The sequence below is a fragment of the Myotis lucifugus genome, unplaced genomic scaffold (genome assembly GCF_000147115.1).
Source record: "Myotis lucifugus unplaced genomic scaffold, Myoluc2.0 scaffold_109, whole genome shotgun sequence".
Taxonomy (NCBI): domain Eukaryota; kingdom Metazoa; phylum Chordata; class Mammalia; order Chiroptera; family Vespertilionidae; genus Myotis; species Myotis lucifugus.
This window is the reverse complement of record NW_005871157.1, coordinates 1,810,662-1,825,076: the sequence shown is the minus strand read 5'-3', so window position 1 is coordinate 1,825,076 and position 14,415 is coordinate 1,810,662. Positions and strand designations below refer to the sequence as shown.

At 47.1% G+C, this 14,415-nt stretch overlaps 1 protein-coding gene across 1 annotated transcript in view; it reads left to right on the top strand.

The window, feature by feature from the left end:
* The window catches only part of EHD4 (EH domain containing 4), an 83,718-nt gene that overhangs the window by 27,136 nt on the left and 42,167 nt on the right, over positions 1–14,415 (top strand). The window contains exon 3 of the mRNA XM_006093062.3: positions 3,625–3,722. Coding sequence (XP_006093124.1) covers positions 3,625–3,722 — 98 coding nt within the window. The remainder of the gene's footprint in view (positions 1–3,624; positions 3,723–14,415) is intronic.

Sequence of the window (14,415 nt, the reverse complement as noted above, 5' to 3'; positions counted from 1 at the left end):
CCCGGGGGCAGACGCTCGATGCAGGAGCTTTCCCCTGGTGTCAGTGCACTCCCACAGACACCTCCTGCAGCCGGCCAACTTCTGTGGTCCCTCCCCCCCAGCCAGCCGCCCGATTGGCCCCTATCAGGAAAATGGCTCCAATCAGCCCCAATCGCTGACCAGGCTGAGGGACCCCCCCCCCCCACCTGTGCACGAATTCGTGCCGGGGCCTCTAGTAAAATAATAAAATGTTGATCAATGAATTGGAATGTTAATGTTTGGAAACAATTTTAAGAACTCTAATCCTTTCACCCCCTTGTTCAGCTGGCCTAAGACTTAGAACCCTGACCATTCCTTTACCCACTGGCTTTCTGTTTCCCCTGAGTCTTCCTTGGTTGTGGGGGTGACAGGTAATAGGAGTCCAGAGTAGGGCTTGGCCCCCTCCTGCCATCCTTTTATCATAAAATAAAATGTATCAGGTCAGCCTTTTTATAAAAGCTTATGTGAGTCTCCTGGGCTGAACTAGCACATGTCTGCATATTACATATGAAATGTGAAAGGATACACTTCAAGGCAAGGAGTGGATACTTCATGTTAGTCACTCCACCAAGGAGCAGGAAGTCCATCCTGGGACAGCAAACCTGTGCTTGGAAACATTTCAGCAGACACATGAGCAGGGAGGCCTGAGCCATGGCTGACGACGCCCTACTCAACACATAGCCTTGCTTTTCATCTTCTTCTCCTTAGAGCAGTGGTTCTCAACCTTGGCTGCACATTAGAATCACCTGGGAATCTTTTTAAAATCCTGATTTCTGGGCCTCATCCCCGGAATGCCTTAGAGTATGAGTCGCCCCCCACAAGCAGTCTAAAAGCTGACTTGTGTTCTGTGCTCTCCCCCCCCCCAACCCCTCTAATCCCCACTCCCACCCCCCCACACACACACACCCACCCACCATATACTCTTTCTTTGGAGTGGAGACCAGATTTGGACACAATCCCAACTACCCCTTTCTGGGTGCCTCTGGAGAGCTCTTTTTTCTTTTCCTCCCCCCCCTTCCTTCTCTCCCTTCCTCCTTGAATTGGAATGTTTCCATCTTTTCCTCTTCTCCTCCTTCCCCCTCTCCTCAAGGTCCTTGTTTTCCCTCCTCTCCCTCTCCCACTCCCTGCTTCCCTTCCCCTTCCTTTCTCCTCCCTCTCCCCTCTGTCCCCTCCTCCTTTTTTCTGCAGTTACCCCTCCTGGCCCAGTCCCTCTCCCTTGTTTGTTGTGTGGTAACTTCACTATATCTGACTGCATCTTATTTCGGGGCTCATACATTTTGCCTCTGCAGATGCGTCAGGAGCCAAGGGAGTTGTTGACACGTTGTCACTTGGCACATGAGGGAGTGGACAGTTTGTGAATGTTTTAGTCCCTCTGTTAACTTTACAGTAGAATCCAGGGACTTTGTGTTTCGGAAATACTGATATTAAGTGGTTTTGGGGAAAAGGTCAGCCTCTCCCAGGAATGCTTTTCCACATATGGGCACTTTCTCCAGATTGCCCGATGCCTCCAGCCACCTCATAGAAAGGACGGGACTGTGATAAGAGTCTGAATCACAGCCGACAAGAAATGTGGCCCAACACAGATGTGCTCAGAACTCCGTTCCTCCCCAACGCTAGAGCACTGAACGTGGCGTTTCTTATTCTGTGAACCTACAAAGGCTGCTCGGGGATCCCTGTGCACTCATTCTCACAGATCTCGCCAAGTGGTGGCAGTGGGGTTTACGTAAAGGTGGAGGGGGCCGGAGGGGCAGGAAAAATCAGAAATGAGGGGCTTCTCTTAAATTAACTTGACCCTTTATTTTTCACGTTATAGGGTTTTTAACATTATGGGTTGAGTTCCACTCAACTGACATCAGAACATTAGGCTGCACTCCAGCCAGCCATGCATTCGTGGCATGACCTCCAAATGCCGTAACTGCTTTGTGCTTCAGCGTTTCTAGCTACAGAATGCTCGTAATATCTTTCCTATGTCATCCCAGGCCGACTTGAAAATCTAGGAAAGAATGTATGACAAACTTGTCCTGAGCACCTTCAAAGAAAGTTATTTTGAAAGGTCAGTAGTTAGAGCAAAAGCTCAGGGCTGCCCACCCCTGCCCGCCTGGCCACGCCCCAGCCTGCCCTCTGTGCTGTCCACCAGTGCATGCGAAGGCTGGGCAGGCCTCCCTGTCCTGCATTCCCCACATATTTACTTTCTGAGTAATCCCACCAGTTCCACTGAATGGAAGAATTGAGCTTTCACCAAGGGTTTCAAGCTTTCTGCCCACACAGATACAGAAGTTAGCACTGACAATATAGACAAAGGAGAGCCTTCCTGTCCCTGTATCGTTTCCACCTGAAAACATACCCAGTGCTAAAAGAGATCCCTCTTGGGCCCGGCTGAAGTAGCTCAGTGGTTGAGCATCGACCTATGAACCAGGAGGTCATGGTTCAATTCCTGGTCGGGGCACATGCCCGGGTGGTAGGCTCGATACTCAGTGGGGTGCATGCAGGAGGCAGCCAATCAATGATTCTGTCATCATTGATGTCTCAATCTCTTTCTCCCTCTCCCTTCCTCGCTGAAATTTTTATATATATATTTATTTATTTATTTTAAAGCGATCCCCCTCGGGCTCTGTCACCTGGGGTGGAGGGAACACAGCCTTTCCCTCTAGTACTCTAGAGTTAGACAGTGTTAGAGCTAAAAAGACTCACCCGCCCTGGTCCAGGTGTCTCCAATTACCCATGAGGAAACTGAGTCCCAGAGGGCGGAAGTCCTTGTCCAGGGTCCCACAGGAATTTATTGGCAGCAGCTGAGCTGAACCTGAACCCAGGTCTGCTGACCCCGGCCACAGTTTTCCTGCCACTCCACTCTACTTCCATGAGGCCTACACCAGGACAGCAGACTAGAACCATAGGAGGGAGAGCAGGAGAAGGAAGGGGAGTGACGGACAAGGAAGGAGGCTTGGGGAAGCTTGGCCAGGTCCCTCCCCGACCCTGCCCTCCATGTGCTTATCGGGTGCTCCTAGGACTCAGGCACCTGGAGGATTGGGGGGTTGCCCACAGGTGCCTGCCCCACCCTGAGCCTGAAGCCATAGCAAGTGTCAGGCTGGGTGCTGAGTCCCTAGGCATCACATAGTGAAAACAGGCCCTAGTACTTCTGAGGTCACTTTAGGGATGGGGCAGGGCCTGGCAGGAGCTCAGCATGCTCCAGCCCAGTGGGGCCTGGGATTCCCCTGGGTGAGAAGATCCGGACACTTGACCAAGGAGCAGCCTGAAGAGGTGCAGGTGAGGCCAGCAGGCTTTGGGTTAAGGCCCAGCTCTGAGTAACTCTGAGCAAGTTACTTAACCTAACCTCTCTGAGGTTAAGAGTAATTTTTTCCTCCTGAGGTTAATATGAGGAGCAAATGAGATGATGTTGTAAAATATCTAAGTGTTCAATAAATGTTGGTAAAAATCAGTGAACAGTAAGGAGTCTGGTAGCAGGTAGCCCCAGTGGAGGTCCCATCAGTCCCCTGCAAGCCCCACTTCACAGCAGATGATGCCAGCAGCCCAGAAAGGCCAAGGAGCTCCGTCGTTGGCACACTCTGCAGTGCAGTTCTGATCCCACCTTTGATCTCTTTCTTCCAGGTTCATGTGCTCCCAGCTGCCCAATCAGGTCCTGAAGAGCATCAGCATCATCGACAGCCCGGGCATCCTGTCTGGGGAAAAGCAGCGCATCAGCAGAGGTCAGTGCCCTTGCCCACCCCACCCCACCCAGTGCTGGCCGAGGCGCTCTCTGCTGTTGGCAGAGGATTTCCATTCCTAGTGTATTCTCCCCATGCTCCAGGACCCCCAGCATCCCTGAGCAGCCCAGGGTCCCAAGCTGAAGGGGCCCCAAGAAATAACCAAGGAGTCTGGCTAACCAATCATAAGCAGGCAAGCTAATGACAGCAGCGGGGCAGGGGGGCTTCCCAGCTGCTCTCTCTCCCTCCCCCATTGGCACATATTCCACCCAGTTGCCCCCTCGGCATCCTTGCCTTGAGTAAGTGTTTTCTGGTGTGTACTTGGTGCCAGACACTGTCCTGTGCACTGGGAGTGCGGAAAGCAGGTGCAGTTTCTGCCTTCGAAGAGCTTATGTTCTGTTGAGGAAGACAGACGTTAATTCAGTTTTTACGAAGTAAATTGAAAATTCGAGCCGGGATAAGCAGTCTGAGATGGGGCTGTATATCAGGTATAAGGGGACCGGGCCTGGCCGTGGGGTGCTGGGAAAGGCTCCCCAGAGGACGTGCATTTGAGCCAGAATCTGGAGTTTGCCCCGGAATTACCTGAGGGCAGCTGGCGTGGGAAGGAGAGACTGGCTGACTGGTATTCAGAGGAGACTGAGGAAGAATAGAAAATGACTGAAGAACAGTGATGCCTGGGCGTCTTCAGCCTTCAGGAAACAAGGCTGAGGCAGTGACTGTTTCCAGACCCTTGCATTGTGGTTAAACAGATGGGCCTGCTCGCTCTCCCACCCTCTTGGAGAAAGGAGGTATCCAGGGCAGACCAGAGGACACAGTTTACTTAGAGAAAGGAAATTCCTGACTGGGAGGACACCATGATGGACCCCGTGGCCACAGAGATAGGTCAAGTTCCCTTCATCCTGGCCTGGCAAGTACATACCAGAAAAGGCTTTGCTGGGAAGGAGAAGACGAGCTGATGAATTACTGCTGTCACTTTTCACTTCGCCACCCCTTGAACAGCAAGTCAGTGGAATTCTGTTGAGAGTGCTGGCATGCGGAAGTTAAGCAGTGACCTGTCTGGGGTCGTGGTCACGGGTCACAGCCACACAGTGAACTCCCTCAGTGCTCCTGAACAGAATGTAGTTACAAAGGCCACAAAGAGCTAACAGGCAAGAGCCCCAATACAGTAAACAACGGGCTTCCTTGGTCTGCACGCCCTTTCTCAGCATTTCAGGGTGCTGACCGCAGCTGCCATGGGCTCACTGAGCGCTCGCTCGGGCTGCCTGGCTGTGCCTTCACCGCCCAGGTCAGGGACTCGTGGGCCATTAGGCTGCCCTGAGGCCTCTGAGAACATTACACTTACAGCAAAAGTCAGGTTAATACTATTCTTCTCTCATAACTATCTTTGTTGGTTTTATTTTCTGTTACAAAAGTAATCTTTATTGTAAAGGATTCAAACAATGAGTAGGATGTACAAAAATCTCCCTCAATCACAAATAACAATGGTCAATGATTTTCTCTGGCTACTTGGAGACTTTTTGCTATGCGTATACAACACATCACTTTGAACAGAAATGTGATTACTATGCATGTTTTCTACAGCATGCTTTTTGCCATAACAGTCTGTCGCAGACATCATTCCATACCAGTGTATTCAAATTATTTTATTCCACTTAATAGCTGCTTAGTCTCCATCAAAGAGAGGAAACATAGTTTATTTAACCAACTTGTGGATATTGTGGTGGATAATAATTTCACTCTTACAAATAGTGTTATAGATAGGCATCTTTTGTGTATCTTTTTAAAAATCTTTATTGTTGAAAGTATTACATATGTCCCCTTTCTTCCCCCATTGGCCCCTTCTGCCCCTCCCTCCTCTCTTTTGTGTATTTTACACCTCAGTGCCAGTAGACTCTTCTTAAAGAGCCAGTTTAGGACCATTAACTGGCCCCATGAAAGTTGCTCTGCAGATAAAATGTTTTGTTTTAAAAGGAAAATAAAGCAAACTCATGTTCCAGAGCTTTTCCCAGCTGCCCACGGTTCACTACTTCTGCATGTCTGACCAATGTTACTGAGAAACCAGAGGTTGCTGGTAATAAATCTCTCTCTTTACCTCTAAGTTTTAAGACCCAGATTGTAGTTTTGACCTTATCCACTTCTTTTCATTGGTAGGTAGGCCTTTGGCCAATTCTGATCACCCATATTCTTCAGGACTTCTCCTTCGCTTAGTAATTGTGTCTTTCAAACTGTAGCTCCTGTTTGTAGCATGGCAGGATGCTTTCCGAGTGCTTTGAAGATCAGTCCTTTTTGCCACTTTATAATAATCTGACTCACATCCTGGTCTGGCTTACTGTGACATGTGCTTACACACATCCTATGCACAGAAATAGCACATGCGCTTCCAAACAGTCGGCTGGTCCCTGCCGCCCTGACAGGCAGAGCAGCTGGTGAGGACGGACCGAGAGCTGCAGACAGTGTCAGCACTACGCGTGGGGCCAGTGCTCCCCAGCTAGAGTATCTTACCATGTTTGGGCACCGTTGGTGGTTGGAGTCACTCAGCTGACAGTTCCAACACATTAATCCCAAAGAACATATGCTATTTTAAAGCTGCTTCTGCTTAAACTATTGCAAATGGTGCTACATTCTCACACACACTCATGTATCTACTTGCATCTCTCAGCTTCCTAAATCACAGCACCACCTTCGTCAGTCATGTATGTCAACATGGGGTGAGGTAGGAGGTGCAGAACATTTGAAACATCTGCATGGACTTAATCAGTGGAGCTGTGCCTCCCCTGTGGTGTTTAGTCTGTGAAAGAGGAGAGGTAGCCGCTGCTGTGTCTTCTGTTTGTCCGTGCAGTTGATGTGTTAACCCTCAACAAGGGGTCTCATCACGGAGGCCCCTCTTACACATTGAAGGCTTCTCCTTGAGGTGTGTATCCATGATAGTGGTATGTGAATGGCCACCGTGTACTGAGTTGTGTGTCTACACTGTGCTAATTGTTTAGGATTTCTGTCTACGTTACACACAATCATGTGCACACAGAAGCTGAGCCCTGGCCCAGGAAACCCTTCTTGCCCTCACTTCCCCTGGAAAGCAGAGCCTCCCAACGATCATGAGAATTCTCTCCCCAGCTGCTGGCAGACGGGTGGTGAGCTTGACATTGGGGGAATGGACACAGTAAAAACTGTTGAGAAGGTGCCACTTTCAGAGAACAGGCTCCGGGGATGAGCGCTTCAGGCAGTGCTGATGGCGAAGCTGCGGTGTGGGCCCAGCCCACCCTCTGGCCTGCAGGGGTGTGCAGCCCTGGCAGAGAGCGTGCTGGACAGACAGTGCAGCTGCAGGAGGAGGTGGCGAGTGTGTGGTGACTGCTGCACGTCCCCTAGGAGGACCTATGGACTGCACCACACCCAGAGGTCTCCCCATCAGCACAGGACAGCACAGACGGCAGGCGGAGTGGTGGTGCGTTGTGCTGCTTTGCTGGGGGTCAGATGGGGAACAAGGGGCCTGACGGGAGCTGGCATCACATCATCACCAGCAGCATTCAGGTACCTCCCGGGCATTGCCCAGGTGCCCAGAGCTCTGCAGAGAAGATGGCCTAGTGAGGGTCTGTCTCCAGGAAGGAGTCCTGATGCCTTAGTAGTGAGCACAAGATGGAGACTCTCAACCTGGGGTTTAGTCACGCATCTCACCTCACCTGTGGCTCATTCTTCCTTGTTCAGTCTTCTCTCTTGTGACATCGTAAGCCTAGTCCCCCCACCCCCCTTTTTTTTGTGCTGAGTAGAGGGGGCAAGTGGGACTACAAGGAGGATGTGGTGTTTTGCAGACATTGCTCTTCTCTAGGCCAAAGCTGTAGGTGACAAGAAGAAACACTTGATGTTTCTACACAGTAGTTCAAATTTCACGGTGTTAGGTTTGAAGTGAAATCACTCTTATGTGAGAAGTGGCCTTTACAGATCAGAATGTGTCTAAGCACTGCCTTCTCATCAGCAGAATCTTACACTGACCCTGAGCATCAGGTCACTGCCGTTGTCACCTCCCTGCTCTGCTCCAGGAAAATCAGAATGCAAGTCAGCATTGGGGGAGTAACTCTCCTGTTCGGGAGCTCTATAGGTAACACCCACGATGGTGATTGACTTCAGAGCAGCTTTTAGTATTCTCCATGTGAAAACCCATCCCCTTAAAATGTTCCTTCGTTTCATTATAGTGGCATAAAATCTTTAGGAACAAAAGATTGAGCATAGTTTCTAAACTGTAACTTTCTTGGCCAACATAAAGAATTCCCATCAAGTAAGGATAAAAATGTTCTGATATATTGATAGTAATAATTTTATTCTAAACAAGTAATAGCTACCTAAAAATTCTACAGACTTTTCTTAATTCTTTTCTTGTAGCCAATTTTTAAAAAATCTTGATTCTTAAGAATTTTTAGATTATTTTTTCAAAATGGGTGGGTGGAATCTGATTGGCTCACTCCTGAGAAACATTCTTTGCCCCCTGATGACAACATCCAGATTTTTAACTCTTTTTCCCCTGACTCTTTTTCTGTGTGATGACACATCCTTATTTTTATTCCCATTATCTTTCTATTCTGGCTCCTGGACTGTTTGCATCCTAAAATACTAATTATTTCATACTGAACCTAAACATCATCTAGGATTTATTTCTGGACCCGGCATGAGCCCAAGTGTGTTCCTAACTACGGGATACAAACCTCCCGTCTGGCTCCAATCACAGTGTCCCTGTGTGACAAGGAGAACACTGTGAAAACCACTGTGGCGCCTGATGGGCTTGTCCACATATTTAGCACAAAAGCATTGGGAAGGTACTGTGGTTTCCTGAGAGTATGAGGTTCTGTATAATCTTCAACACACTGGACTTTGGTCATAAAAATAGTACAGTTTTTCCCTTTTAAGAACTCTAGAAGAAAAACCTCTTGATCTGAATTTTCTAGCAGATGTGCCTGTTCTCCCAGTACCAACAGCTCATCAAATGAAAGGGAGAAGTGTCTTCCTCTGGTGTTTAAGCTCTTCTCACTATAAGTCCTTTTCATTATAAGTCAACGAGTAGAACTAAGAAGATAGTGAAAAATAAAAGGCCAGAAAATGTCCGGCTAGTGAAAACAATAAATAATAGTAATGCATGAAACAGAAAGGATCTCACTGCACTGCAAGTAACATAACAGACAATAATTAGTGTCAAAAATCATTGATTAATGTTTTATTTACATACAGACATCCTTCAGTCCTCCTAATTTTGGTAATATTAAATGAGGTCCTCAAAAATAAAAAAGGCCTCTGAATACTGACAGGCAAACATGAACAGGATGCCAACACAGCTGAGGTGCCCAAACATAGTATTGCAAAAGAATTGACAGACTTGGAAAACAGGGCATGGAAATCCAACCTGTAATCAATAAAAGTGCAGAAAAAACAGAGAAGGCCAAACAGACCGTAATCAGGGAAGTGCAAACACACCTAAATGACATGTTTTTTGAACTTGAAAGACAAAAGACCTGATTTTGAAGGCTGCCCAAGGAAGGTGGGAGAACATTTAGAGATGTCCAGAAAAGAACAACTTCCTCACAGGCTTTGGAAACGAGGGCTAGAGAGGAAAACACAAATATGTCTTGTCCCCTCAAAGAACAAGAAGGCTTGGAGCAAGACGTTGGCCAGGCTCAACAGCAGCAAAGACCCTTCTAAGAAGCACTAGATTAAAGAGACTTCAGAAACCAACAGCTCCCTGGGCGGGGCAGTGGTGGCAGGTGGGGCCTATCCTTGAGGTAGGCCTCACAGCCAGGCCGTAGGTGTAAGTGCTGAATTTCATGAAGAGTTCCTGAGAGGGGCCCAGTTGTGTATGGCTCAGCGGTTCAGTGTTGACCCAGGAACCAGGAGGTCACCAGTTTGATTCCTGGTCAGGGCATATGTCTGGGTTGCAAGCTCAATCCCCAGTGGGTGGGGGGAGGGTGTAGGAGGCAGCCAATTGTTGATTCTCTATCATCATTGATGTTTCTATCTCTCTCTCTCCCCCTCCCTCTCTGAAATTAATAAAAATATATTAATAAAAAAAAGAGTTCCTAAGAGGGGCCTGCAATGTCTGCCAGGTTACCCTGAAACAAGGAAGTTCAGGCCTTACTTGGGTAGTATTCTAAGTAAGAAAAGGAATAATCTATATATACATATATAAGCCTAAGCGACTGTTAAAACCAAACAACCAGAACGACTGGACGACCGGTTGCTATGACGCGCACTGACCACTAGGGGGAAGACGCTCAATGCAGGAGCTGTCCCCTGGTGGTCAGTGCACTCCCACAGTGGGAGTGCCACTCAGCCAGAAGCTGGGCTCACAGCTGGCAAGTGCAGCTGCAGCGATGGTGGGAGCCTCTCCCATCTCCATGGCAGCAGTACTGAGCAGTGGCAGCGACGGCAGGATGAGCAGCAGCAGAGCTGCACCTGGCCCTGGCTGGGAGTCCTCCCTGGCCACCTGCCGCTTCGGCACTGCTAAATCCCTCGGCCCGAAACCCGGCAGTCTGACATCCCCCGAGGGGTCCCGGATTGTGAGAGGGCGCAGGCCAGGCTGAGGAACCCCACCTGTGCACGAATCCGTGTGCCAGGCCTCTAGTAATTAAATAAAGGGGAGGTTGTTGTGAGACAACACTATCTTCTTCCTCATTCTGGTCACCATGCAATTACAGATCCAGCTCAGGGCAGTTTCAGCTTTTCCACAGCACCACAGATCTTTTCTCTAACCTACACTAATCAGTCTGTAAACCCAGAATCCTACAAATTGATTTCCTTGATCAAATCAAGGGACTGAAGTCCCTGAAGGCTGTCCTTCATGGAGCAGGAAGTGCATACAATAGAATTGAACTTCCTCGGTTTCAGTCACTTACCAACCTTGTGGCCTTGAAAAAGTTGTTAACCTCTCTATAAAATGAGAGTAATAGTACCTAGTGCATAATGTTGTTGTAACTGAGTTAATACATAGGACACAGAAAATAATGCCCAGCCTAGCACATAGTAAGTGCTCAATAAATATTAGCTTCATCATTTCATTGTGTTGTTGTTGTTGAAGGCCAAAGAGTTTTCAAAGACTGAATTTAGTTAAAGTTTATATTGGTATACTAGAGGCCCAGTGCATGAAATTCATGCATGGGTGGGGTTCCTAGGCCTGGCCGGTGATCAAGGCTGATCAGGACCAGGCCAATCAGGGCCGGGCTGGGAGAGGAGGCAGCGGTCACTGGGCTGGGCGCGGAAGAAATGGACTCCGACACTGCCATCATCGGCACCCTGCCACCATGTGGTTCCCCACCTCCCCCCTCCTCCTTCCCTCGCCGCCATGCCACCACCACACCACCACCACGGTGGGCCGATTGGGACCTGCCAGCTGGGGGGAAGGACAGGGCATGGGAGGTTGGCAACGGGCTCCAAGGAGGGAGCCGGCCCTTGGTTCCCCCCACTGGGAAAAGGGCTGCATCCACCACCCCCTACCCCTGGTTCGCTGTCCCAGCCCAGGGACAAGAGGGAGGGACCCCGGGAGGTTGACCAGCCAGGAGGGAGGGACTGCGGGAGGTTGGCCAGCCTGGGGAGGTTGGCTGTGGGAGCGCACTGACCACCAGGAGGCAGCTCCTGCATTGAGCATCTGCCCCCCTGGTGGTCAGTGTGCATCATAGTGACCAGTTTTTCTGGTCACTTAGGCTTTTATATATAGAGATATTGGTCTCTTGTCTCATAAAGTCTTCTGTCTCAGAGAGTAGGGGAAGTTTTTGTCAAGTTATTTGAAATGTGAAGTTTGTTCAGGGATTGAAAATGCTATTTTTGGATAAGTGTTTCTACCTTTTTCTTACGTTATCTTGGTCATTTTATTGATGACTTGTTTTCAGTTTTGAAATTGTATGTCTTGCAGGAAGTAGAAAAGAGATAACACTCTAATTGATTATTCAGCTTAAAATATTTGATGGAATAAGAATCTATTTCTATAAAAACCCTGGGTGTAACATCATGACCGAGGCTCAGCCAACCAGAAGGAAGTCAGTCCTGCAGGGGTTGTCTTGGAAATGGCTGCACCCTCCCCAAGCTGTTTCCCGCTAGAGCGGCGAGGTTTCAGGCAGGAACCCGCCCTCGGAGCGTGGCCGCACTGAGTCCTGGGTCCTCTTAGCCACAGCTGCGCCCTCCTGAGCTGTTTCCGGTAAGGGCGAGGTTTGAGGCAGGAACCGGCCCTCAGAGTGTGGCCACACTGAGTCCTGGGTCCTCTTAGCTACTCTGCACCCTCCCCGAGCTGTTTCCGGTAAGGGCGAGGTTTGAGGCAGGAACCTGCCCTCAGAGTGTGGAGGCATATATTTATAAAGTTTTAATACATTATATTAGAGGTCATGGTAGTACTGTTTTACCCACAGCGTCTACAGGAATTGGTGCAAATTTACTTCTCAGTGGAAGCACCTTTCATTCTCAATATAAATTACCCATTCCACTAAATGAAACTTCAATTTCTAGACTCGATATAAACAGTGAAGTTGCTAAAACTATTAAAAAGGCCCAACTTCTCATTATTGATGAATGCACCATGGCATCCAGTCATGCTATAAATGCCATAGACAGATTACTAAGAGAAATTTGAATGTTGTATTTGGTGGGAAAGTTCTCCTTGGAGGGGATTTTCGACAATGTCTCAGTATTGTACCGCATGCTATGCGATCGGCCATAGTACAAACGAGTTTAAAGTACTGCAATGTTTGGGGACGTTTCAGAAAGTTGTCTCTTACAACAAATATGAGATCAGAGGATTCTGCTTATAGTGAATGGTTAGTAAAACTTGGAGATGGCAAACTTGATAGCAGTTTTCATTTAGGAATGGATATTATTGAAATCCCCTGTGAAATGATTTGTAATAGATCTATTATTGAAGCTACCTTTGGAAATACTATATCTATAGATAATATAAAAATATATCTAAACGTGCAATTCTTTGTCCAAAAAATGAGCACGTTCAAAATTTAATGAAGAAATTTTGGATATACTCAATGGAGATTTTCACACATATTTGAGTGATGATTCCATTGATTGCACAGATGATGTTGAAAAGGAAAATTTTCCCATCGAATTTCTTAATAATATTACTCCTTTGGGAATGCCGTGTCATAAATTAAAATTGAAAGTGGGTGCAATCATCATGCTATTGAGAAATCTTAATAGTAAATGGGGTCTTTGTAATGGTACCAGATTTATTATCAAAAGATTACGACCAAACATTATCGAAGCTGAAGTATTAACAGGATCTGCAGAGGGAGAGGTTGTTCTGAGTCCAAGAATTGATTTGTCCCTATCTGACACTGGCCTCCCATTTAAATTGATTCAACAACAGTTTCCCGTGATGCCAGCATTTGTGATGACTATTAATAAATCACAAGGACAAACTCTAGACAGAGTAGGCATATTCCTACCTGAACCCGTTTTTGCACATGGTCAGTTATATATTGCTTTCTCTCGAGTTTGAAGAGCATGTGACGTTAAAGGTCTAAATACTTTAGCACAAGGGAAATTAGTCAAGCACTCTGAAAGTGTTTTCACTCTTAATGTGGTGTACAGGGAGATATTAGAATAATCACTTTATCAGTCATTGTTTGCATCACTGTTGTTTTCAGATCATGTTTTTGTTGTTTTTAGATCATGTTTTTGTTGTTTTCATGTCATGTTTTTGTCGTTTTTATATCATGCTTCTGTTGTTATATCCTTTTGTTACTGTTTATTAATAAATTTACATATTATTTTCATATACATTTTACTAATTTCCTTTCATCTCTCACACTTCTATTATAGAGAAAGGGCAAATAGCAATATTAAAATATTTCTGCTAATTAATTCCCTATTAATGTGCACGAATTTTGTGCACCAGGCTACTAGTTTTAAAATAACTGTGCATGTGTGATCTTTTTGTCATTTCTTTATTTTAAAAGTGATTATGTAAAAAGCAATGGGCAATTTTAGGGGCATGCTAGAGGCTGTTCATTCAACACACATATATATTGATTATGTACCAAGTGCCAAGCACTGTCCTGGATGCCAAAATGAGTGAGGCATAGGCCCTGGCCCAGGTGCTCACCAGCTGTTGGTATGGGTGGACCTGCAAACAAGCTCTAATAGAAGTACAGTGAACAGATGGGCCTTACCAGCCTCCAGCCAAGGGGGTGGAGGTCGGCAGAGTCAGCAAAACTACTAAGAGAACATTCTTTTTCCCCAAATTTTTTTATTTGCATTCTCTCTCCTCTCTCTCTCTCTCTCTCTCTCTCTCTCTCTCTCTCTCTTTCTCTCTCTCTCTCTCTCGCTCTCCCTCTCTCTCTCCAGTTCAGTGAATTTTTTATATGTTTACAGAGCCATGTAGCCATTGCCACAACCAATTTTAGAACATTTTCATCACCCCAAAAAGAAACTTTGTACTCATTGGATATCACTATCCATTCTCCCCCTTTCCCCCCAGACCCTGGCAACCACTGTTCTACTTTCTATCTCTGTGGATTTGCCTATTCTGGACATTTCATATAAATGGAATCATATAATATGGCCTTTATGTCTGGCTTCTTTCACTTGGCACAATGCTTTCAAACTTCATCCATGTACTAGCATGTATCAGTACTTCATTCCTTTTTATGGTTGAACTAGAGGCCCAGCGCACACGAAATTGTGTGTGGTTAGGGTCCCTAGGCCTAGCCTGTCCTCTGTC